The sequence below is a fragment of the Melanotaenia boesemani genome, chromosome 17, assembly GCF_017639745.1.
Source record: "Melanotaenia boesemani isolate fMelBoe1 chromosome 17, fMelBoe1.pri, whole genome shotgun sequence".
Taxonomy (NCBI): Eukaryota; Metazoa; Chordata; class Actinopteri; order Atheriniformes; family Melanotaeniidae; genus Melanotaenia; species Melanotaenia boesemani.
The window spans coordinates 30604802-30631006 of NC_055698.1; the positions used below are offsets into that span (position 1 = coordinate 30604802).

Genomic DNA, 26205 nt, shown 5'->3' on the forward strand with positions numbered 1-26205 from the left:
ATCACCATGGCAACAGGGGAATAGCCAGGGCCTTTGGGCTGAGGCCTCCTTTCAGCTGCCTGCAGAGAAAGATTTGTGGAAGGAAGAGCAGCAGGCAAGACGGTGGACGCCTAAGTTACATGCAGGCACAGACGTTTGGGGTCCTGATGTTCACGTGCATGAATCATATCTGCTGCAGCCTCACATGCACACTTTGATCTGAGCCATCGGGTTTTGTCCTTGTTTTAATGTGCAAATGATTGCTAAAAATATCCCTTTTTATCTTTTCAGTATCAAAAACACAAAAATTTTGCTCCTAAATTCTATTTTTTTAACATGAACGAACAGACCTGTAGAGACATTGGTTTTAAATGGAGCTGCTGTTCTTAATCTCTGTGGGTTTGTGATCAAGGCAAGTCACAGACATTTCTGGAAATTATGTCAACTTGTGGGGAAAAAGGCAAAACACGTCTTATTTAATGGTTTAAAATTAAGTTACTCCCAGAGTTCTGTGATCATACATGCTCATGCATTCATTCTCATTACTGATCCTAAAGTACTCATGTTATTCCCAAATTAAAAAAAGGATAAAACATAGTAATTTTGCATTAAAGCAACACCACATAAGTTTCCAACCTTAAAACTCTGTTTCCGACTCATTTTGATGGTACACTGACATCTATTATGTACATTGCTGGAGCCGTCGTTGCTCTGCAGCATCCAGAGGCTGAGAAACCACAACTTGTTTTCCAGGCCAGAGCAGCATGTGACAGCTGCGCTTGCTTTACAGCACCACATCACTCGCCACCAACTGGCTGTTATGAATGTACACTATGGCTGATTCAGAAAAGAAACACAAGAGGACGTCATCTGAAAAGGAGAGGAAAAGAAAGAGAAGGTGACAGAGACAAGAGTCAACATCAGAGTGACTTTTACTGGCTCGAGAGGTCTCTGAGAAGAGACAGGATGCAAGACAAATGCTGAATTAACCTTCGTTTGGGGGGGGGGGAGTCAAAATATGATCATCTGCCAAAGTTCAGTAGTGTTGCTTTAAAGACTAAAAAAAAATGCAATAATGGTATTTTCCTTCTTCAGTTTCCGTCATGCTCCTGATGACGTTTCCATTCTGATCTCAATGTGATGAAATGAAAAATACTTTAATCCCAGAGAGAAGCTGCAAGATAACAATATCTTGTATGATAATAAATAAAACCTGAAAGCAAATTTTGGAATTTTTTTGGAAGCAAAATATAAAGAAATGAGCTGTGACTCATGACTTTTGCACCGAGCTCTACCAGAAATAATCTTTGGGTTCATGCAAAGTCTGGAATGTGAGATATTCAGCAGATTCCATGAATCCAGTCATCCATTAAAGACCACACTGTTTTTGCGTAACTCAACCCAGTTGTATTTGGACCAACTATATAAAATATACACTGCTCTCCATATACGTCTAAACGTGGCACCTGAATCAGCACCGGCTGATGCATCACTGAACAGTAGTAATGGTGTGAAACCATTAACTGTTACAATCAGGACCATTTATATAAATAACTTCAAAGTTTCTAACTTCAAATCACTGAGCAGAAAGACCAGCAGCTGCTGGTGGGTTTCATTGATATTCAGTCTCAGCAGAGCAGAGCAGCACCGAGAGGCTGAATAACTGAGTGCAGTCAGGACAGCAGAGTCTCTCTTTATCCTGCACAGTGTGAATTCAAAACTCTTCTATTCACAGAGATGTACTGTTTCCCGTCTCTGCTGCTCTCTCGTAGCGATGCATCTTTACCACCACCATTAATCTGTCCCAACAAAACTTAGTATTTTAGTCTGAAACTAATCCTGGATAGGATAAAGGCAGCAAATAACCTAATGTATTCACTTTCCACATTCCAGACACAGCCTGAATGGATATTGGGGTCAGTGTAAACACTTTGTACATATTATGTAAAATGTAATATCATCACAATAGCCTTCACGCCTGAGTGAGCGCTGAACAAGCAGGACGTTACCAGAAACATGAGATCACACCCAAACACCGCCGCTCACACGGTGACGCTGCTTTACTGGTCAAAACAAACCCAAACACACGAGAAAATCTCATCATTTAGCAGAAAGGACCAACAGAAAATTACATTTAACTCATTTCAAACTGATTCAGGAGGAGTTTTCTGAAAATCTAATGAGATCTTGTTGTTCACAGAGTTTATTCCTGAATGAATCACTTTGTTTTGTTTACTTGGATAGAAACGCCTCACAGCTGATTTCTGACCCACAAAAGTGGAGATCGGTGTCAGCAAAAAGGCTAATTCTATCAAAACAGAAAGTACAGAACATATTTAAACATATTTGGATTCTTTCTGATTTCAGGTTATAATGATTATTATTAATGAAGCTGAAACTTCTGCTGTAAAACAGAAAGATGTTCTTTTCTGCACGGCTGGGTCGAACGGACCGGTGCTTCTGTGGACTGTGGTGCTCAAACAGTCTCTGGTGAGACATTACTGAGTGACGACAGCATTTTAAATGCTTCCACATTTCTGCTCAGATCTGGCTGTAATAAACTTTTACATGTAAACAGCAGAGAAACGATCTTGGTAAGAAAGCGGATGTTTGTCTGTTTTCTCTGTGGTGACATTTCCTCCACGTTAAAAAACTGGTGTTTAAGAATATAATTTCAGTTTTTGGATTTATTCTATTTATCTTTTTATTAATTTTGGCCCAGTTTCTGCTTCGGTGATAAAAAAAAAGCCTTGTTTGGACACAGATGTAGGAAAATGTAATTTTGCCACCATTTTTTTACTACATTGATCCCTCTTTTCGCTCATTTCATTAATGCTTCTGTTAATTTACCTGCACAAAGATCACTGTGAGATCACCAAGGCTGGAAAAAATAAATATGTGCATTACTGACTTCTAATCACTTATGTTCCATTAGCCTGTACCTCTGATAATAAGTTTAAATTAAATAACCAAAATAAAATAAGTTAGGAATTAGATCTATAACTTAAATATAAAATTAAATAAAAATAAACTAAATAAAAAAAATGAGTTAAAAAGTAAATGAAAAGTAATTAAAAATTAGACAAAAATAAAAGTACAGTAAATTAAAAATTTTAAAACTAAACTATATTGAATTAAAATTAGATCAAAACTTTAGCCAAAATTAATCACAATAAATAAATATAAATAAAAAATTAAATACAAAACTTAAGTAAATAAAAATATACTGCAATTAAAAATCTAATAAAATTAAATAAAACTAAAGAAAAGAACTGAATTAAGAGCATTTTTATCAGGTTTTTTTATTGATATAACAAAAAATATCACAAACTTCATCACAAACTTAGTCTATATGAATAGTTTTAACTGTTTTTGAGATCCAGAATGTGGATTTTGTGGTGCAGAACAAAACTGTTTCTCTCTGCTGACCTGCAGAGACTCAGGTCTTTATTAAAGACCTTCCTCAGTTTGTTTCGGCTTTTCAGCTATTCAGCTATTTGATTCAGGTGTGTTAACGAAGGGATGCATCTGAACGTTGCAGGATAGTAGATCTTAAAGGACCGAACTGGGGCACCCTTGCTCTAGAACATAAAGACTGTAGGTCTGGAAATGTGTCTGGATATCAGTGATTTTCTCACCGTGTCTGCTCTACGAGCTTCTACATGAGATTCAAACTCTCTCGCAGTGAGTTGTCTCTCTGACATGAACCCCCTCGCCGTGTCCTGACCTACATGCTGTTTCCATGTCCTGAATCTGGGCCTTCAGTGTCTTGTCATCACCCAGATACTTCAACTTCTCGACCTCCATTGCTTCCCGGCATTCACACTGCTAGTGGTTTTACAATCATTCTGTCAGTTCAGGACCCACAAGTAACAAGAACAGGATGTTGATGGACAATAAAACTTGTACTTTCAGCAGTCTTATGAAATCAAAGATCTAAATGTCTGACCATCTTCCATTAACTGCTCCACGGGATGCTGGAAGCAGCCCTGAATAGCTGCATATGTGATTAAATCATTAAATGGCAAATAATCAGCACAGTTCCTGCGTGAGAGGAAAAAGCTGCACAACGCTGAGATATCACTTCAGTTATCAAACAAGAAAGCCTGGTTCGTTTCCGCTGAAAGAGGAAAAGCTAGCAGAGCTCTGAGCAGGGGAGGCCCAGCTTCTGCAGAGAAATGAGTAACCTACATTTTTACATCCCCTGGTACCACGACAACCAGATGAAATATAGAGGAGGAGAGTCCATGAGGCAAAAAAAGAGGAGTCGGGCTCCTAAAACCAGGCTTTAAAATGTGATCTGTGACCGACTCGGCACCGTTTTTACAAAACAAATAAACAAAATATTTGCTTGACGCTTTTCAGGACATGAAACTTTCATTCTGCTCTGACATTTACTAATTACCAGCTAGTTGTACATCTCAGTGTTATAAAACAACACTAATAACATATTATAGATGTTTTACACTGATTATTAACACAAGATGCCGTCACCACATCTTACTTTTCATTTCTGTGACATTTACTTGTCAGAAATGAGCCAGAAGGAGGTTCTGTATAAGCAGAAAAGGTCAGGATGCAGATGAGGATGGAGAATTATTAACTAAAGAGACAAAAACCTTTTCACAATGACATTTAATGACACAACGACAGAAGCGATGCGTGATCTGTCTGAAGTTCTCCTGCTGTCGGAGGTGCTGCTTCCTCATCTCATAGCAATTTACCATCAATCTCACACAATTTAGCTTCAGACATGAGACAAAATTATTAATGTTTTAATTAATCTGTTAAAGTGAAAACAGTAACCTGCAAGTACAACATCGACTAGACTCAAATAAGCCTGGGTGCTTCAAACATGCTCCATATATCCATATTTTTGCTTTTATTTTATAAAAACAGTGAAGTTTTAAATGTTGAATACAACCAAAGATGATGTCGTCCACATATTTTTCTGTTTTTGTTAATCAAGCAGCTAAACACAAAAGTAATTCTGACTAAAGAGGCAGTTCATTACAGCTTCTATGATTGCTTACCAACTAAAATAAAAATCATTCCACAGTTGGTGAAACCTTCGACTGAAGGAGCCAAACACCAGCCCACATCTGCATAATTAGAAACACAATATCAGCCTCACACTCTTTTCCAGACACCGTGCACAGCAATTTGCCAAACACTAAACACATTTATCTTCTAGTGACACAGAAAGATATCATGATGTAGGCTTTTCAAATAAGCCTGCCTAATGAACCAGATGGTTAAAAATATCCACCAGGTGTGAAAACACGTATGTGTTAAATTTAAAACACATCAGCCAAATATCAGCAGATTCAGACAGAACTGAGCGTGCGGGTCACTTCAGGGCTGTTCAGAGTTTACATGAACTTCCATGGAGGTTGCATTTAAATGAAAACGTGAACATCCACAAAAGAATTGGATTTCTGCAAAAGAAAATGGAAGTATTTTAGATTTAGCACATCCGCGTGTTAGAAGTTAGAAAGAGAATTTGATTACAAAGACAATGTGTGTTTGAGATGTTCCATTGACATGTTCCACTGTGTTCCAGGTGAATTTATTCGGACACAGTAACACATGTCTGACACTTCCGTAGTAACCTCACAAGTCTCAGCTATTTGTATATTGTTATTTGTTACTGTGCAAGTACACAATGAAATAGCAGTTGTTCATCACAGCTGTAATAAAACCATCATAAAAAGATTTTTTAAAAAAGTAGTAAAGCTGCTGGACTTTGATGTGTGTGTGGGGGGTGCAATGAGACTTTCTCTGAGCAGAAATCACCAAGATGTGTCGTCAAGCTAAATCCTGCTCCTCCAGATTCACCATTAGCTTCCCTAAACAACCCCAGGTCTGCCTTTCCTCCCGAGTCCAGCTCAAAGGCACACCGGCAGCACTCAAGAAAAAAGACTTATTTCCTCACCTGCGACACGAACCACAGCCCTCTCTGCCGGATCCAGCACCGAGTCCTGGCTCTTCCTTTTCCTCCTCTCATGTTTGGACAGGTTCCATGGCAACGTGTCTCCTGGTGGTCCAACAAGTCCTGATGGACACGGGGACAGTGACCCCCCTGAACGCTCACTGCGGAAGGACGGCTCGCTAACGCAGGAGCGCTCGCTCAGAGTATCATCATCCGATGACTCCATCTCACTTCAGGGCTGCAGGGAGGAGAGGGAAGGAGGCGAAGGAAGGGAGAAAGAAAGAGGAGAGGGGGATGAAAGGAGGTCAGAAAGAAGGGAAGAGAGAGGTTGGAGCTTTAGACAAACTAGAGACACTCTATAATTCATTGCTGCCGCGATCACAGCATCATGAATGATGCAAAGTTTAGATTTAACAGCAGTAATAACGCAGTGGTGAGGAAGAGGAAGGAGGAAGAAGAATGAACATCTGGGTTAAACTAATTATCACGTCTGGACGAGAGTAAAGAGTTCAGGAGGCTGCAGAGGAATCAACAGATCTGAGGACACATGTATTCTCCCTCCTCTCCCACCATTTAGCATCCATCCATCCACCCGTCCATCCGTCCATTCATCCATCCATCCATCCGTCCATCCGTCCATTCATCCATCCATCCATCTGTCCATCCATCCATCCATCCATCCATCCATCCGTCCATCCATCCATTCATCCATCCGTCCCCACGCATTCATTCATCCTCCATCCACCCTCCCTCACCGATCCTTCCATCCTCTCTCTCTCTCTCTCTCTCTCTCTCTCTCTCTCTATATATATATATATATATATATATATATGTATATATATATATTACAGGTACCATCTGGGGGGTCTTAAGTGGGCTTGGGCCACTGACATCCTGGGACTGAACCGCGATTCCGCATCCTCTCCTTCCAGCCTTGAAACACGAGACATCCCAGATGAACCAATCACATAACAGATCTCCGTCCATCCACACATTTCATTAAAATTTGTCAATGCATCTATGTTATTTTAAACAAGCGGCTCTTTGGGGAGCAAAGATGGACAGAGCGTCTCCAGTTTGTCAACAAATATGCGAGAAATTTATTGAATTGCTTGAAAAATATGTCCCCCAAAGAAGGAATTGGAAGAGATTTACTAATTTATCCTTTTAAGAGCAAGAACTTTTCAAGCAATCTGAGGAGTTTAAGTACATAAAAAAGCAAGGGAGCAGGCCCGACGTAAAGCTTCACTTTTCTTTTAAAGATCCCACTGCATCACCACTAATCTTTGACCCCTAAAAGGAAAGAGACGCTTCAACAATACTGAGCGGCAAGATGTGTTCCAGTCTTCGACAAATATCTTTGGGCTACCTTCCTCCAACCAACATCATTCATCTGGAAAAGGAGAAACTGCGGGCCAAGCCCTCACCTCTTCACTCATACCTGCTGCATACAGTCAGGGATTAAATGATCGATGTATGTCAAATTAAATCAGTTCAAATTAGGTCCCCATCTGCACCCAGATCTGGCCCAACTCATCGAGCTGATGGTCCCCTGGTAGGATGCTATCAATGAGGCTTATGAACAAAGAAAACTAAGTACTCCCGTTTAGCTGCTAAAGCAATTTATAACCAACTCCAGTAAAGGAAGTGGTTCTCAGAGGGCAAACCCAGCAGAGGTTAAACAAGGAATTCCCTGAAGTAAAAGTGGATGTGGCTGAAATGAAAAGGCCCAGAGTGGGCTGCCAAATGACAAGACATCAGGTCCAATCAGGCTGAGAGTGTCATCTGATAACACTAAGGCCAGGGTACATCCCTAATCATGCGTCCTACAGATGGAAACAACAAAATAATGCCATTAAAGACACCTCCAACCACAGTCAAGGTAACAGTTACACCTTCTAAGTAAACTGGATGATCCCAGCTGTGATGGAAGAAAGTTGGAGTTCAGATCAAGGATGGAGAAGAAAACCATCGTATCCCACAACCTGTGCTGAGACAATGAAGGAGGTAGCTATGAGATTTCAAGGTGTTTCTATTATTAACGAAGAGTCAATAATCCAGAGAGACCTCTTCTCAGTCTCTTTCTTCTTCTGCTGTCTGCTGCTCATCCATCCATCGCTACACTATGACTCGCCTCTCTTCAATCAATTATAAGCATCAAGTTGTGAAGTGAGTGTGTGTGTTTGTGCGGACCCTGGGGACCTGATGCTCCGATCTGTCCATCACACCATCAATGAATCAATACTTCTAACCTCAGCAGAACACACAACCAAACTGCTTACCTGAGCTGGGAAAAGGTTTTTAAAGACCTGCGTAAACATCCTGTCAAAAGCAGGAAATTCTTAGATTAAATTACTGGTTTAGGAGCCAAACAGTCTGCAATTATTAAAGAATTGCCTCAAAGTGTCGTTTCAAGTGTAAACATTTTTCTTCATACAAAAAAGACCCACAAATATCCTCTTCAAGTGAAAACTCACCACAAAATGATTTGGATATCAGATTTTATGCATCTGAAAGAGTAAAGCCATGAAAGCAGGATGATGTTTACATATACGTTCTTTTCCTAACTCCCCATGCAACATCCTCAGCTGTTCGACATCTTAGCTTCTCAGGTTTGTTACATATGAAGGTCTGAATCTGTCATTTGGAGCCTCCACGGTGACTGATTGCTTAATTCAAACTACACTATGAATGTGGGGGGGTTATAATTTAAAATCATAATCTGACTGGCGCTTTGTTGGCCACCTGTGCCTGGTAATAGCACTCATGCCGCTCACCTGTTTCCCATGGTATCCTCTTCGCACTCCTCTGGTGCCAGACTGTCTGTCGCCATTTGCCCAGTGATCTAGCGTCTTTACCACAGAGTTTATGACCTTGTTTTTCTGCCTCAGCCTTGCCTCTTGGACTTGTCTTGGACCAGTGCTCACCAACTCCAGTCCTCAAGCTCAACCATCCTGCAGGTTTTAGTGTTTCCCTGGTGCAACACACCTGATTTAAATGAAAGGTTCTCCAACAACTTGTCAACTTCCGCTAGAGGAGGATGGTAGATCTGGAGGACCTGAGTCAGTGACCACTCAGTTGGACTTCTGCCTTCACACAGACGACCCTTTACTGCCTAGCCCACTACCAGTCTTTGAACCATCAACCACTCCCATTTCAGGCTCACCTCTAGGAAACCAGTTTACCCAGTACTCACCATTGTAAATAAAACTTTTTAGTCAGAGTTTGGGTAATTCGAGTCCAAGACTCTCTGGTCATTCTCACATGTTTACATGATGATCGCACCAACACAGCCCTCGTGCACACGCATCCACGGAGCGCCACCTCGTTTCTTCTGCCAGAAGAAACTAAAACTATACTCAACATTATTCTTTATGATTAGATATTCAGTATTTTAATCAGTTTATTAATTTAATTTTAAATCAAGTTTGTGATGAACCTTCAACCTGCAGCATTCAGAAGGAAAACTAACCAGTTCCAGATTTACCTTAATGTATCACAGAAGGCCAGTTATACAGCAACATTTAGCTAGTAAAGAAGTACAGCTAGTCACACACCCACAGTGACTGATTCCAGAGTTTTAAAGCAACACAACATACGTTTCCAACCTGAAAACCGTGTTTCTGTGTGGTTTTAATGCCACATTGACATTCATTATGCATATTCCTGGAGATGTTGCTGCCCTGCAGCATCCCGAGGCTAAAACACAGCAGCATGTGACAGTACCGTGCCACGCCTGCAACTGGATATCAAAACACTGGCTGTTTTGAATGTGCACCATGGTTCAGAGGACATAATCAGAGGAAGTGAGAAAAAGAAAGAGACGCTGACAGAGCAAGAGATAAGACAAGGCTCAACATCTGTCTGACTTTTATTGGCTGGAGAGATCTCAGAGAAGAGACAGGATGCGAGACAGATGCTGAATTACCCTTTTCATTTACCTGCAAAGTAAAGCCAGCTCACACATCCTTTCAACCAATGAGAGATTGGTGTTCAGTCTAAGAGAAAGATGCAAACCATTTTTATAGTCTATGAACATGTTAGTGAATCTTTGTTAAAAATGTCTTGAGTCCAAATGAAGAACAAATTAAGAAAACTCATAATAAGATATTGGTGAATGACAAACAATGTTTTCAAGGTGAAATTACCAAAACTCTGGGTATATCAACATCTGCAGTTCAAAGTTTTATTAAAAGATTCAAAGAAAGAGAATAAAAGGGGGAAGCTAAAAACTGGTATTAAATGTTGGTTATTTTCAGGCATTAAAAACAAACATGGGTGTAGTGGAAAAAACCTCTAAACACTTAAGAGATGAACTACATCTCCACATCTCCACCCACTGGACAGTGACCCTGTTTGTTCAGTCATTCTAACTTCTCAGAAACTCAGGAAATTATAAGTGTAACCCTTAAAATGTCCAGACTCACATGGACTGTTTATCTCCTGTTGGCACGAAACAAATCTGTCTTTATTCCTCTCCTAATGGCAGCAGACTAAACTGTGGCCTGGGCTCAGAGGTGGTCACCCAGCAGGAATTTGTCAGCGTATCAACTGTGAGTTCAACACAGCAGCTGGGATTTCCATCTGGACTTCTGCTGCCAAAAATCATTCTCCTCCTCCTCATGCTGGCCCCTGGTTTGACCACTGGCAAAGCCCCACTTCCTGAATCCCGCCGTCTCCCCGGCAACGCTGCCAGGAAGAGGTTAAAGCCTTCCCAGAATCCCCTGCGGTTCTCTGATGTGAAGCTGTGTGTCAGTGAGTCAGTGGCACTGCAACGAGCGGTTTTATAAATAGAGCCAGAACAGGAGCTTCAAAGCGGCACCGTGTCATTACAGCAATATGAGCGGAAAACGGGACCTTTAAAGAAAAAGAAACCACCAGCAGAAGCAGAGGGAGTGGCGATGACATCACTTCCTGTCTGATGATACCCTCACTGGGCCATTTTCATGTCTTGGTTGCAGATTTCATTATAACACACTAACATGCAAACATGCTGTTTAAATGACTCATAATTAGTAAAATATTTCAGATTAAAAAGAGGTTATTAGCTAAAAGGTGTTTAATTTGTTCAGTCTATATTAATACACTCCACAATTACTTTCTATATACCATATATATCTTCCCCAAAAAACTCTTCATAGACTTCAACTGGTTCAGAATGCAGCAGCCCGGGTCATCACAAGAACCGCCTCCACCCATCACATTACCCCTGTTCTGCAGCAGCTCCACTGGCTCCCCGTCACCTACCGCATCCACTACAAAATCCTGCTGTTCACTTACAAGGCCATCCATCACCTCGCTCCTCCCTACCTTTCCGATCTCCTCCATGTCTCCATACCAGTCCGTTCCCTCAGATCCTCCTCCTCCATCCACCTCATCGTCCCCCCCGCCCGCCTTGTTACCATGGGGAGCAGAGCTTTCAGCTGCTCTGCTCCTCATCTCTGGAACTCCCTCCCCCCAGACCTCCGTAACTCTGATTCTATACAACTGTTCAAATCCAAACTCAAAACACATCTGTTCAAACTGGCATACTCACTGTAATATTTCACACTGCTTTTATTATTGTTTTATGAATCCTTTTTAATTTATGAATGTATTTATTGATTTGTTTTATTCTTGTGTTTTATCCTGGAAGGTGACCTTGAGTGTCTAGAAAGGCGCCAACAAATAAAATGTATTATTATTATTATTATTATATATTTAGTTCGGTTTAAGCTGACCAGCTCTGTTTCTTTTCATGAACGTATTCAGACTATTTGTATAATAACTTATCCTGGTTTTAGCATTTTCTTTTTAAACTGCAAATAATTTAATCTAAGCCGTAGTTTTAGATGTAAATGTTATTCTCTGTGGCTCAAAAATGTGTTTTTTTTTTACTAATATTTCAATTCAAAATAAGGTTTAACAATTGAAGAAGTTATTCTCCACCTATAATCTTTGATTTTGCTTGACAAAGAGCATGAATGCTAAAAACAACATTACTTCTGTCACTCAGCTCGTACCCAAACCGCTGCAAAGTAAAGCTGACCCATAGGTCTTGGCTCCTGTTGCTCCTCAGTGCATCAGCTCAGTAAGATACTTGATGCTCGACCTGATTTATTAACTCCCAGCCAGGCTTTACATGAACAGGGTCTGTTCCCACAGGTCAGCCTGAACCCGTTTGTTTGGATGAATGTGTCTGCAGCAGGAAACACAAGTAACGTAAAACAGAGGTGGCAGCAGAGTGATGGAAAGAGAAAGAAGACAGGGAGAGAAAATGAGGGACAGGGATGGGGTTAAAAAAACCAGATGTTTGCAGACTAACAGTTATAACTGCCAATGAGTCCTCTTGTCATTCCAGAGCAGCATTCCAGCGCTGTAATGGCCGCTGATGCGACTTCAACAGACATTCATGCTCACCAGACAAACATAACACCGAGATCTGCCGAGCACCAGAACTCAGAAGCTCTTGAGCAGAAAACGTGATTCACTATGTGAATCCAATTAATCCCTGACCCATCAATCACTCTGTAGTTTAAAAACATCTAAATATATCCCTTTATATTTTTACATTTACAGATCATGGAAAAAATAAAATATAAAATCATAATTATGCTGATGACACTTGGCTCTATATTACTGTCTCTCCTGGGGATCCTTGAATAAAGCTTTAGTTTGTGCCTAGGTCATTACGTCGATGTGTCAGAATTTTATTCAGGCAAATAAAAATAAAACTGAAATGATTGCGTTTGGAAACAAAGATGAGCATCCAAAGATTAGACAGCGATGTTAAAAACAACAGATCCATCAAGAAATCTTAGTTGCTTTTGGACTCTAAGCTAAATTAAAGCAGGAACAAAATCTGCCTTGAAGAATGTATCTAGAATATAGAGAATGATAGCTCACTATAATTTAGAAAAACTTTTTCATCAGTTGTGTTTAGTTGTCTAGTCTGCTGTAATAAAGTTTTTACAGGTCTCCAAATAAAATCACTAAGACAACTGAAACTAATTCAGATGCTGCTGCTCGTGACCCCACAAAGAACAGTAAGGGACAAAGAACTGATTTTAAAATGTGTTCATCTTTTCCTTTCTTTGTCTCTTTTGTTCCCTTTTTATTCTAATCTGTTGTGTTGGTCAATCATATAAGCTGAATTTGTATATATATATATATATATGTGTGTGTGTGTGTGTGTGTGTGTGTGTGTGTGTGTTTGTATGCACATTAAGCAATGAAAGGACACAAATTTGAAAAATTAGCTAATAGGGGATTTCAGATGCTGTTTCACGTAAACAGCATTAGCTTTTTATGCTAGGTAATAAAATTAAGCTCATCACCTTCTTCGGTTATTGAATTACACACACACTGTATACATCTTTATATGCAGAATTACACATAGCTGAGGCATTTTTAGTTTCAATGTCAACCTGCAAGCTGCAAGTCATGACACTCCAGGTGAAAATCCAATCAATTCAGCAGTACTAAATATGTAAGCTAGCAAAAATCTGTACGTTAGGGAAAGTAAATGGTATGATGAGGCTAACAGTGCGGTGACTATAATAAAATAATGCTTGAAAATTCCCAATTTCTTCACGTCAGCCTAGTCCATTAAATGGATTATTAAACTGTTTCTTTGATCAACTTTAAATCTTTCACAACTTTCCAAACACTTAGAAATGACAAACATGTTTAAAACACACTTGTTCCATTAGTTGTAAAAATGGTGGAATTTGAGGATGAATGAGCGACTTCTCCCCTTAAATCACAGCCTGCGGCATGATGACTAACACGCTGACTGACTAGACTGAGTTCTCCCACACACACACACACAATAACATAAATACACATGCATGCACAAAAAAGAAAAGTGTGCAAATATACTGTAAACACACACAAACAGAACTGGCTTGCCAACAATACTCTGAGATACGACTCAGCAGGACTGCAGAGAAGAAATTAATTAAAGTGAGTGAAAGAAGGGAAACTAAATTAAAGAAAAGTGAATGCCTGGAAAACAAATGATAAAACAAAAAAAAATGTGTGTGTCATCATATGGTCGCTTTCACACACCAGTCAACACTTACAGTTCCAGTACATGATAAGTATCATCAGGAAACAACACTGAGAACATGAGAATCTCTGTTTCTGTTTAACGCTTCGTTTTCTTTTACTTCTGTGCATAAAAGAGCTGCAGGGAGACAAAAACCAGCAAAGACTCTTGGGCCTGACGGACTGAAAGGCAAACAGCAGGTTGGAGGTGCCAGTCAAGCATTTCACAGAAAGAAGAGGAACAGTTTCACTGTCATGAAAAAAGAGCTGAAGTAATGAATGGAGATCCAGTTGTTCCCAAACAGGAAGGGGCATGATGTCCAAAGACAAACCAGAGGACTCACAAGATCTCAAACATATAACATTTTAACCTCTTCTGGTTTAATAGACTCAATAAACTAACCAATGAAACTATTGGCCAAGGGAAATTTCTACTGTTGTATGTTAAATGGCAACAACAAAAAAAAAAACTTCCTCTGCATTAGGAGTGGATATAAAGCTAAATTTGATTTCTACTACTAATTGTTTGATTAATTTCGGCTGAGCATAATTAAGTAAGTTACAGACACATCATATAAATACAACTCGATTTAATCTCATTCCAACATATTTTGTATGAACCAAAACTATACGGAGACAATATCTCAAGTGCTGAGAAGTTGTGATGTTTCACTGTTTTCTGACCTTCTATAACATAATGAGCCAAATTAAAAATGAGAAAGATGCACTATTAACATTCTGTTAGTTAAAGGTTTTAGGTCCACTTTTTTATATGCATTTGGCCATGGCTGGTGGAGCTGACCTGAAGTTACCAGAAATTATCCAAATCTGTCTTCTTTAGGCCTTTGGACCACATCTGGCCCTCACAGCACTGGTCCACACTCATGTAAAGTTTAAGGCATTATGGGCATATCTGGCTTATACAACACTTACATTAAACCAAGATATTACAAGCTCATGATCTTTGGGCTTCAACTGGTTAACTGACCAGTACATAACTGAGCCTAAGTGTCATAGATAACCAGATTTTACCAAATCAGATCCACTGATGAGTAATCCCTTGATTCAAAAGCACATCTGAGTTTTTAAATGTGTAGCCTGCATGGTGGGCAGACTGCAGAGGGAAAAAACGGTGCAGGAGAACTATTTGTTTTTATTGAGTGCATTAGGAATAGACATTTTGTTGCTCCTGTCAGATCTAGCTGAAAGTCAAACATAAGGCTGCAGGGAGAAGACCATCTGGCACAGAGCTGCAGGAGGGGAGTCCTGCTTGAATCTTGATGTTTTCTCTCTCTCTCTCTTTCTCTCCCTTACTCTCTCTGGCTGCACCTTGCATAATATCAGTGGTTTTCAGACACACAGACAACCTGCAGGGATGGAGTCCTTTGGGATTCATGCAGGAGGAGGTGATGATGGAGGGTCTCTGGATGTAATTGGCTGTAGGGATTGCACGGATCAATAAAAAGCTCTTGACCATTTGTTCACAGATATAACTGCAGCTGGCGTTTCATTTCAGCTTTGCACACATTTTTTTCTCTCCGTTTCTTTCTTTGATTCTGAATTTGTGTGCATGAATGGACATCAGACATGGAGGCAAAACAAAAAACAAAAAAAGCTCGGTGTACGCACGGGCTCCATGCAGGAGCAGACTAGAAAGCTGGAAAGCTCTTTGTCCAAAATTTTAGCTGCACCAACTAATTACGTTTATCCATTTGTGACTGGCGTTGTTGACAAATGCTGCCTCTATACTGCTACTGGTCTCTGATTAGAGGAAAAACCTTGGCAGCCTTCTCACGACCCAGAAAACCCTCTCTGACTAAATGACCGGTGGTTATTTCCAGCTCCGGCGCAGAAATCACGAGTAGTGATTTTGATGAGGAACATTAATATGAGATTAATACAGTGCAAAATAGCTGTTTAAATGGATGCCACTGAACGCAGCCAGTGATCAACACGTTGAAAATCAATAACACGCAGGTGAAAGCCCACATCGTCCACGTTGACTATTAAATGCACGGATTGTGAAGAGGTCTCAGCACTAATTAAATAACGCTCCTAAATTTATTTCAAATTATATCTCGTGCGTGTACAGTCATCATGATGTTCCGATTGGATGGAACACCACTTAGGAGGGAAAAAACCTACATAGTGATTTGGTTTGTGAGCTCCGGACCCGCTTACCTTCACCGGGCAGCAGCGGTCCAAAAAATCCGAGCACAGCGCGAGGGCGGCCGGCGACGCTGCCGCCGCTGCTCCCTCTCTCCTCAGGATAGATGGAAGGATTGATGGGGTGTAGGGTTTCCGCTCCACCGATCGGGTTTCTGTTCGCAGTCTTACTCCAAAGAGAACCGAACCGACACGGAGCCGGCGGATGAGGCTGGAGAGCAAACCGCAAGCAGCGCGATCCTGAATGGTAATGGCTGTCCTCCTGCTTTCCCTCCGCTCTGCCTCTCTCCTCCTCTCGGCTTCAACAACCCCCACCAGCCCTCCTCTCCTGTCCGTCTCTCTCACACTCTGTCTCTTCAGTAGGTTTTCACGGCTCAACACTTAACCCATGTCTACTGAGGTTGGGAAGTGTCGTGGAAATGGAGATTTTCGGGTGTACCCCTGCGTCATCCCAGCAGCACCGCCAAACCCAGACCGTGACGCGCACACACACACTTTGGATCAGTTTTGGGGGAGAAGGGCGTTCACGCTGACATATTTGCAGCAGCCACTCATTCACATACATCCAGAGTTACATAGATGAAGCAGCGCTGGTTCTGAGCTGTGCTTTTACCATCACATGATGGTACTAATCTGGGTTTTATAATCCCGATACACATACATCCACCCTGTTCCTAACAGCTGGATGAAGGCAGGGAGTAGCTCAAAAACAATCGATTACAGCTGGAGGAGAAGGGTGGGAGAGTTATGTTTGTACTGCCGCTCCAATTCACCTCGGAGATCTTCACAGTCTGGGTCCACTTTGGATATCACTGGCAGGGCTGGCCTGAGCCTTTATGGAGCCCAAAGCATAATTTGATTTTAAGCCTTTAAGCCCCCCCCCCCCCCACACACACACACATAACCTCAGGACCACCTGTGCTTAAACTTTTCAGTCTACACTCTAAATGTAACACACTCATTCATTTGCATTATTTGTAGTCACATTATGCCGATGACACTCTGTTCTGTATTACTATAGTAATCTAACTGGTGTCTCTTTGGCTGTGGTTTTTTAACCTTAATGAGGTTGCAAATTCAGGAAAATGGTATAGTATTAAATTTAACTTTTTAATTTGTAAGTGTGTGGCATACTGAACTTTTACTTGGAAACTGAGAGAAATATCAACAGACCAGGTACATTTAAGGCTCATTGATGTTCCCTTACGTATATAATTAGGTACATCCGTTTCATCACTGTCATGAAGGGTGAATGTGGGGATGAGTTGGTAGGACCCAAACACTGGACTCAGAGACAAATCAATGGATTGACTTAAAGATGATTTAATTCAAGGTCCCATTTTATAAAATTTTTTTCAACAACTTCATATGGGTTTCAAAGGTCCAACAACATTGTTTTCAAAGTGTATTACGCCAAATTCAGCCTTGGTCCTTAATTTCAGCCATTCCAAATGTAGCTCTAGTGAGCTCTAATAAGAACGGGCTGTTTATGTGTCTGAACCTTTAAATGGTCATAAACGGCACCTGATTTTAAAGGCCAGGCTCATCTAGCCTGGGGAGCGGGTCAATGACAGTATCCACTGCTGAGGGCCTTTCCCTTTGTGAAGTCACAAAGGGAAAGATCTCAGACTCACCTGTTTGAGCACACATTCGCCTAAAAGTGGAACAAGCAAGTCAGAGAGGAGACAGAATTTTCTCATTCTTGGACCTCATACAGAGGCTATGAGAACACATATGACTGTTGGAAAGCCTTTAGAAAGTGAGTTTTGCATAATGTGGGACCTGTGGTCGCAATCACCCTTCTCCACATATGCACAGAACAGCCATCTTTGAAGAGATCTGGCATGAACAGAACAGGTGATCTTTGCTGTCGCATCCATTATCTCTTTCATGTTGAGCTTTTTAGCGTATGGCTGCCCTGTTTGTAAATCAAGTGACAAACGCCATATTGCCATGGATGATAGCCTATTATCCACCCTATATGTTTTTAATGCCGTGCGATCAACCAGTAGATCTACAGCCTACTTCCACTGGTCACTTTCCAACCTCGCTATGCAATGGCGGCAAGCTCCGTGTACCTCAGGTCCTTAAACTGGATTTATACTCGTGCAGCGTCTGCAAAAGTTTGGTTATACCATCACCACCGTAGGCACCACGTAGTTCTGCAGAGGTTCAATGCACACCTCTTCTAGACCTGACGGGCACCCCTGCTACGCAGACAGTTACGTAGAAATACTCCGTTGTTATTGGTCAGTTTGGGATTAGGCATTGCCGGACATCTCAATAGTCTCGCTTAATTTGTTTGGTAACCACCATTTTTGAAAACCATAACCAGTGGATCAAGTCGATGAGAGACTGATCGAATTATTTCTTCATTTTCTTCCACAAGCCAATAAAAACATTAAACCATACTGGACTCCACTGTTGTTTCATATCAAAAGAACTCCGACATGGTGAGTTTACCGGCTGATACCACCCCTACTGCCACCTTCCGATTAGGAGGAGAAACTGCAACATGACACCGAAATGACACTCGTAGGCCTCTTCTACCGCGCTCTTCAAGGGCACCGTGAGCTCGATGGTATATATATGTGCCTGAGGGAAGCTGACCACAACACAAGGTCTCGTCGCAGGTTGGTGGATGCAGTCTCAGTGGGGATCCAGAGTTTTGGTCTGAGTCCACCAGCAACTTCCAATCACATGCGCCGCTCAGCTGCCAAGCATCTGGCCTGGAGATGGTTAGACTAGCTTGACCCTCGCCCTCCCAGAGAAAAGCTTGTTTTAAACTGGCGGACACAACAGAACATCTAGAGGGATCACTTGTTAAAAGGGAAAATAAAGTTTATATGTTTTTAAAACATATTGTTAGTTTTTTTTGTTTGTTTTTTGTTTTTTTTTATATAAATGTGATCACATCTATCATGTTTGAGAAATTATCTAATTCTCAGTTTGTGCTCCAAGAACCTGGCGTGAACTACATCCCCTGATGACATCTTACAGACTTATTCCACAAGTTATGAACCCTGGTTGGACTTGTTAACAGTCACAGGAACCTCGGTCATGGTGGCTCGTTGCTATTTATCTTAAAACTGTCCTTGGCAACACAAACACAAAACAACCGCAAACCCACAGCAATTAAATCCAAACAAAACCTAAATGCAACGATGATAAGACGGTTAAATTAATGACTTGTATGAAAAGGTTACATTCCCATGAGTCTTTGCTGTCGTGAATCAGTCCAGTCCAAACAGCCACCTTCAGCTGCCACAACACATTTATAACTAAAGACACAGCAGTTACGTAACAAAACCAGCTGGTACACAATATACACAACATATCATACACGATTTAACTCCACATGTCAAAGTGTTTACGTTATTTATGAAGACCATGATATGAAAGTTGGACCAACAAGTTTGGAAAAGCAGTTAAGGAACTCTGACAGATAAAAACCAAAGGAGAGCAAATTTGCTCCAAACCTCAAAACTGACAATTATATGTAGTGAACTATATGTTCTGTATCCAGCATGCTGTGGCCTGTACACGACGGTCCAATGTAAAAGTGAGTTTACATCACTGTAAACAGCTGTTCCTTGAACCACTGTAAAGCTGTGTTGGGTGGAATTGAGGTTTAAGTTGTTTTACATGGAAAAGATTTTCTCCTACAGTCAACAAACAGTCCATGTAGCCATGTGAAAGAGCAAAGTTCACTTTGATCACAGCTTATTCTGACATTATCAGTTAATTATTAGACAAAGAAAAAAGTTAGACTGGAGTTCAAAGCAAGAATTGTCTAATTGAATGGTGAAAATTCAATTTACATAATTCAATCTGTCAGATGACAGAGATGCTGCATCATGAGGTTCCTTAAACCGGCTGTAAAGCAGCAACAGACCTGATGCAACCTGATGCAACATGTCCTATAGTTTTACTATTCAAGTCTGAAGTGAGGCTGACATGGCATTATCTTTAAAACCCTTAAAAAAAAACAGGGAATCATAAGGACAAAATGAACATTTTAAGGTGTCTTCCACACATCTGTATAATAATCAGTACTTTAAAGGTACAGTGTGTCAGAAATACTGAAGAATTATTCATCTGTGAGTGGATCCAGTGGCCTCAGGTGCAATAATGACTGCACTACAGGTAACTACATCGTGTACATGTGTACCGCCTTCATCTATGTGCCTTTTTAAGGTGTTATTTATCCCAGACGGTGCTCTAGTTGCAGTTTAAAAGCTTTACATGTAGAGTTGTTTGTCCATTCAGAGACACCGTAGTAAAAATGGTAGCACAGGTATGTGGACCTACGTTCTAAGAAAAAGATAAACTTTTGTGTCTGACTCATTTTGATGGCACAGTAACATTCATTATGTAGCCGTTGTTGCCCAGCAGCATCCAAGGCTGAGAAACCACTTCACAACGTCTTTTATAGCTGAATGTTGCTTTACAGCACAGCGTCACACACTAGCAACTGGATATCAATGCAATGGCCGATTTAACAAAAAATAAATAAAATTAAAAAAATACAAGAAGACATTATCGGAGGAAGGGAGGAACAGAAAGAGGGAAAGCGCCAGAGCAAGAGATAAGACAAGAGTCAACATCAGACTGACTTTTACTGGCTGATCTCAGAGAAGAGACAGGATGCAAGATACATGCTAAATTAGCCACCGTTAAAGGGCACCAAAGTATGAAAATCCACCAAATTCAGCAGTGCTGCTTCCATCATTTTATATGTACTTACATGACTTGTTCTTCTCTACTTTATTGTGATTACAGATGGATTTGGATTCATCTGTGGCATTTTTACATAATTTTTATGATATTAACTTGCTTTGTTCCAGTTAAATAAAAAATTAAGATAATAAATATGACTCTAAATTTGCTTTTTTTGTTTGTTTTTTTTTGGGGGGGGGGGGGGGGGTAGATTAAAAAAATAAAAACAATCATGAGCCAAAACAATCAAACTGTGTACTTTGCTTCGCCTTCTCTGTTTTTTTTCTTCTGATTAAATTCTTTGAGGACTTCATTGATAATAAACAATATTTATCACGTTTCATCAATCTGACCGAGCTCTGCAGGACGGAGACATCGAATGTAAGACATCTTTCTTAGCTGACCTGCATGTTTCCAGAATTCTCCCATTTTATTTTCACTCACTCCAAATGTTAGACTGAGCCGACCGGGAAGAGCCAGCGTCTGTTGTCCCACTCAGTTGAATTACCTCGATGAGGAAGTTTTATAATCCTTACATAGTTTACACTGCTAATTACATGATTTCTTATTTTTTCCTATAAGCCATCTGAGAAAAAGCAAAAAACGGCATAAAATTGAAATTTAAAAAAAGTTGAACAAAGCCACAATGTTTAACTATAAAACGACATTTTTGTGTCATATCTTTAAATCTTTGATAAATAATAATAAAAGGCTGTGTAAATATCCTCCATGTGTTGCTCTTGTCCAACATTATTTGTGCTCTTGGCTCCATCTTGTGGCATTAATAGAAATCTCTTAATCCCATCAGACAACTTTAAAGCCTAATTGAACTGATGATACCAAACAGCATTTATTCTTATACGTCTCTCATCAGAGCGGTTGAGCCGCCCCACTGGGACGTTTATCTACTGAACAGCCAGTTCAACACCGCTGACAGAAAATCTCTCCTCAGAGCTCATTTAAGCAGCTGTGGTGGGTTTGCTAGTATTACTGATGTTATTTTTTATAATAAATGTGGAGCAGCTGATGAAGCAAAGTATGAAACAAAGCTGACCTGAATAAGGTTGGATGATTTATAATACCTCTTAATGGGGAAAAAACACAGTGTGAGGAATCAATCAGCTGAGAAACTAATCTAGAAATAATCATGTTGCCGCCACGCTCCAAGTACGAAAATGAAATCATTTGATTCTGTCGACATGCATGAACCCATGACACAAAGTGTTTTTAGCTTCTTTTTTTAGTAACACCTTTTGCATCACTGAGAAATAATTATTTAAAATAATGAGACTGAACTGATGCTACAGACTCCAGCGCTCGTTTCTTTCATCTCCTCAAAGAATAATTCTCTGGATTTTCTTAGTTTCTGTTCAAATCTTGGCACACTAGAAAAGAAGAGGACAGGAAAACACAGACGAGAGGATAGTAGATGATAACATTTATTTGCAAACTTCAACAGGTGAACAGGGAATATCTGATTTACTATACACAAGAAGCCAACTGCAGGTAGTCGCGTGCTCCTTCATGGCGTATCGTCGCCCTGGCCCGTGTGGTTGGGTGGAGGCGTGTACTTCCCCTCCTTTATCAACTTGTCCCGCTGCGTACGGATGGTGTGCAGCCTCTTAAGCTGCAGGGAGGAAGACGGGAAAGTTTCATTTTTATACACCTGCATCCCCCTACCCTCAAACCACATAAAAAAAAAAGGAAGATGAATTTTGTTGGGTTATTCTGGCAGAACAGCCCGTCTCAGACTGTTGAGATGGGGCGAGGCGTCTTCATGCAGGTGTGTTTGTGATGCTGCATTTTAACTGTGAACACTGAGCTGTCTGTCGAGCCTTCGTCTGCTGACACTTAAAGTCTGACAATCTCAGAGCAGACAGCGTTTGTCCCTGTTAAATTGTTTTATTTCTGCACAGAAATTACCCAAAAATCCGACAATTTTCACACAAGTCTGTAAAAACATCAGCATTGACTAGCTTTACATTTGTTTTGCCTGCAGCTGTTATGTCTAACGTGCACATATGAGCGCTGCATGTTTAAAGATCTGCACAATTTCAGATGAAACTCGAAGGAGCTGCTGCAGCATTTTTCCTCCTGCTCCACATGGACTGGTAATCGAACATCACTAGACACTGCTGCAGAGGATAATGTCGTCTGCAGAGTGATGGTTTTAGATCAATGTAAAAAGATAAAAAAAAGGTTTTAAATTAAAATCATCAAATGAGAGTGAAGAACTTCCACTCTGTCCTCACACATTGTTATTACGCTTGTTCCTCCTGGAGTGATCTTCATGACTGTCTGTGCAAGATGAAGCGGAGTGTTTCCTGATGCTTCTGACACTTTTCCAGCCTGATGAGCATGTATGGTCCTTTTATCTGAGCTTGTTCATGCTGCAGTACACCGAGACTCATCATGAAGATTTTCACATAAAACACCTGATTTTTATTTTCAGCCAAATTTAACCTTTAAATGTTCTGTAACGTCCTACAAGTTCAAATATTTTAATCACTCATAGTTTAGGACTTGTAAGAAAATCTGATGTTTTGGTTTATTTATTTGTAAAACCATAAAATCAAACTAATTTAAAAGTTGATTTTACCTGATGATGGTCTTCAGCTTCATAATAATGTTATTAGAGCTGTAAAACCCATAAAAGTTACATCAGGTCTTCATGAGCTTTGAGCTACTTTAATAAATCAAGTTTATTTTATTTAAACTCCCGAGAGCTGAAAGAAAAACATCAAATTTTGAACAGGTTTAAATAACAGTTATTTTACTTAATTTTAAACCTAAAATATTAAGAAAATGTTTGTGTGTTTTGTAAACAAAAGCTGCTTTCACACAGAAACATTTAAAACAAGCATGGGTGCATCTCACCAACAGACGTAAGTAGAGCAGAATATATAAGAAAAAAACAAAAGAAACATCCTGATTGTTGTTTTTTTTTGTTGTTGTTGTTGTTTTGTTTTGTTTTTTAAATCGCTGCCATCCGGACAAACAACAGATGTTTGTTCCAATTTGACATAAATCTATGAGGTCTCTTTTTCTGAACATGGACTAAAACCCATTTACTACATCGTCTGGTTAATTAGGTCTAAAAACAATCAATTCAACAAATATGATCATAGTTTGGTTTCTGACTCTATCTTAGTAGTTAAGCTGAACTCATTTTGAGTGTTTACACTGATTTACTAAAACTAACGACAGATCAGTACTTCTTTATTGACTATATTGATTCAAACCACAAACTGCAGGTATGCTTTCACTTGCATACACTAAAAGCTGGGAAATTGCTCACCATCTTCTGCCTGTGCATGCACTCATAGAAATCCTCAAACTCCAGCTTGCACTCCTTCTTAGCGCGGGTCTGCCCGATGCCGTGAGAACATTCGACCCACTCCTTCTCAAAGGCATGGCAGCGTGCTGCTCGCTTGTTGGGCTGCTCTCCGCTCTGCAGCAGCAGCCAGCGGTCCAGGTCGATCCCGAGTCGCGTCTGCAAGTCCACAAATGGCATGATGCTGGTGGACGAATGACAGAGGGACAGATATGTTACAAACAACAGCAATGTTGAATAGACAGAAAGGAGGGAGACAATAAAGGAGGGCGGTGAATGCCTAAGTAGAAGTGCACTACAAGGCGCTGGCAGACCAGGCAGTAAAGTTTACGATGGACAGAGCTATCTACAGTGTTTCAGGCTTTTCATCCTTTTTCTGTACAGATTTGCATACGATGAAAACTGCAAAGCTCAAAAAGTTTCACTTTACGTGTGTTTGGTCAGCAGAGGTGTGCTCACAAAACTTAGCAACATCATGAATCTATCAGTAGTCTAGATTAATTAAATTATCTTTTAAAACATGTTTAAGGACACACTGCACGCAATGCTGAGATATGCCATGTTGTCATGTAATAGCTCTTTAGGAATCACCTTGTTGCTATCAAAATATTTTCTGTCAAATTGCTATTTTTAACTAAGGAAAGTCAGACAAAATAACCTGCTAGGAATACAAGCCTTAAAGAAATTATTACAACAGATTCAAAAGCTGATTCAAAAAGCTGCAGAAACATAAATACTTAGGTTTAAAATCAAGTAAGAAGACTTGGGCACATCCAGTTAACGTTAGCTAACCACAGTTAGCCACATAGCTAACATATCTACGGGAGCTCCCTAACCATTCCTCGACAAATAATTTACAACAAAACTTCGTATCTCTGATTTAAGCTGTTAAATGTGCCATACTTCATTACAAGAAATTAGTTAATCTGTTTGCATGTCAGGTCTTTATGAGATTCTCCTTCAATGACAGTCTGTTCATGCTAACAGCAGGGCTGCTATTACTGACATATTTTAATACAACAACACGACTGATTAAAACGTAAACAAACAACTTTGTTGCATTTTAGTTCTTTCGCTGTCACAATGTCGAAGTTATGCATTAAAATATGTTTATTTACCGTGCTTTGCGGTTCTCTCGGAGTCACTTTAACCTTTCCCCGGATCCCCGCTTTACGGCTGGAAAAAAACACTGCCGTAAAGTGAACAGATCTGTTGTAAACAGACGCAATAACGAGCGTAATCTCTTCTTCTTCTGAGTTTATTAGAGGTTGACAAATCAGCTTAAAATAAAATAGCGCCAAACAGTGGACAAACGTTTGTAACAGATGATTTGCAGAGAAACGACAGGTTTTCTCCCGGTAAAGCTTCCTCTCGGTGTATATTGTTTGTTGTGTTTTCCTCCGTAAACCTGTAAATTGCCTTTCTTAGCTATAAAGCCGAGCAAAAAAAGAAAAATTGGCGCAACAGCATGTAACATAGTAAAGATAAAAATAAAATTTGCCCTTTCATTCTGAGAAATATGCAAAAAGGCAGCTTGTCTGGGAAATAATAGTTTGGTTTTTTTGTTTGTTTTGTTGTTGGTTTTTTTTTTTTTTTTTTTTTACAATTTGCCTTATTATGAATAGATAAATGAACGATCGGGAAACCCAATTTAACGATTAACATTTTATGAAACTTTTAATTGATTAAAAAATCAAGGGAGAATGGCCTGAGGCAAAGGTTTGGTCATTGTTAGTGATGACTGTGGACAATAAAGTCCTGGTTATAAAAATATCTGGGTGGTCAAATCTCCAAATGTATCCTATTTATTTAATGGTATTTCTTTCTGTTCCCACTCTGAAATATTAGAAAACAAAACAATATATTCTGCTGGTTGTGAATAAATGGTCAAAAAATGTTTTACCTTCAGTTTCATGCCTTTTGGAGATGAATAATCTTAATGTCAAATAGAAATGAGTTCCTAAACTTGTACATGCCATCATAAAAAGATTATATAAAGAACTCTAAATCTTTTAATAGACCATTTATTTTTCTTCATAGCATTAAA

General features: G+C 40.0%; 2 protein-coding genes across 3 annotated transcripts in view; both read right to left on the reverse strand.

The window, feature by feature from the left end:
- macf1a (microtubule actin crosslinking factor 1a) overlaps nt 1-6149 on the reverse strand; it is a 225173-nt gene extending 219024 nt beyond the window's left edge. For both annotated transcript variants that reach the window (XM_042011770.1, XM_042011769.1), the window contains exon 1: nt 5915-6149. In XM_042011770.1, the coding sequence (XP_041867704.1) occupies nt 5915-6137 (223 nt within the window). In that variant the 5' untranslated portion in view covers nt 6138-6149. The remainder of the gene's footprint in view (nt 1-5914) is intronic.
- Nucleotides 6150-22241: 16092 nt separating this feature from the next.
- On the reverse strand, nt 22242-25398 carry ndufs5 (NADH:ubiquinone oxidoreductase subunit S5). Its single transcript, XM_042011774.1, has 3 exons — nt 25277-25398; nt 24123-24342; nt 22242-22451 (listed from the first exon to the last, which is right to left on the reverse strand). The coding sequence occupies exons 2-3, from the start codon at nt 24336-24338 to the stop codon at nt 22347-22349; spliced, it is 321 nt and encodes a 106-aa protein (XP_041867708.1). The 5' UTR covers nt 24339-24342; nt 25277-25398; the 3' UTR covers nt 22242-22346.
- Between the last annotated feature and the right edge of the window lie 807 nt (nt 25399-26205).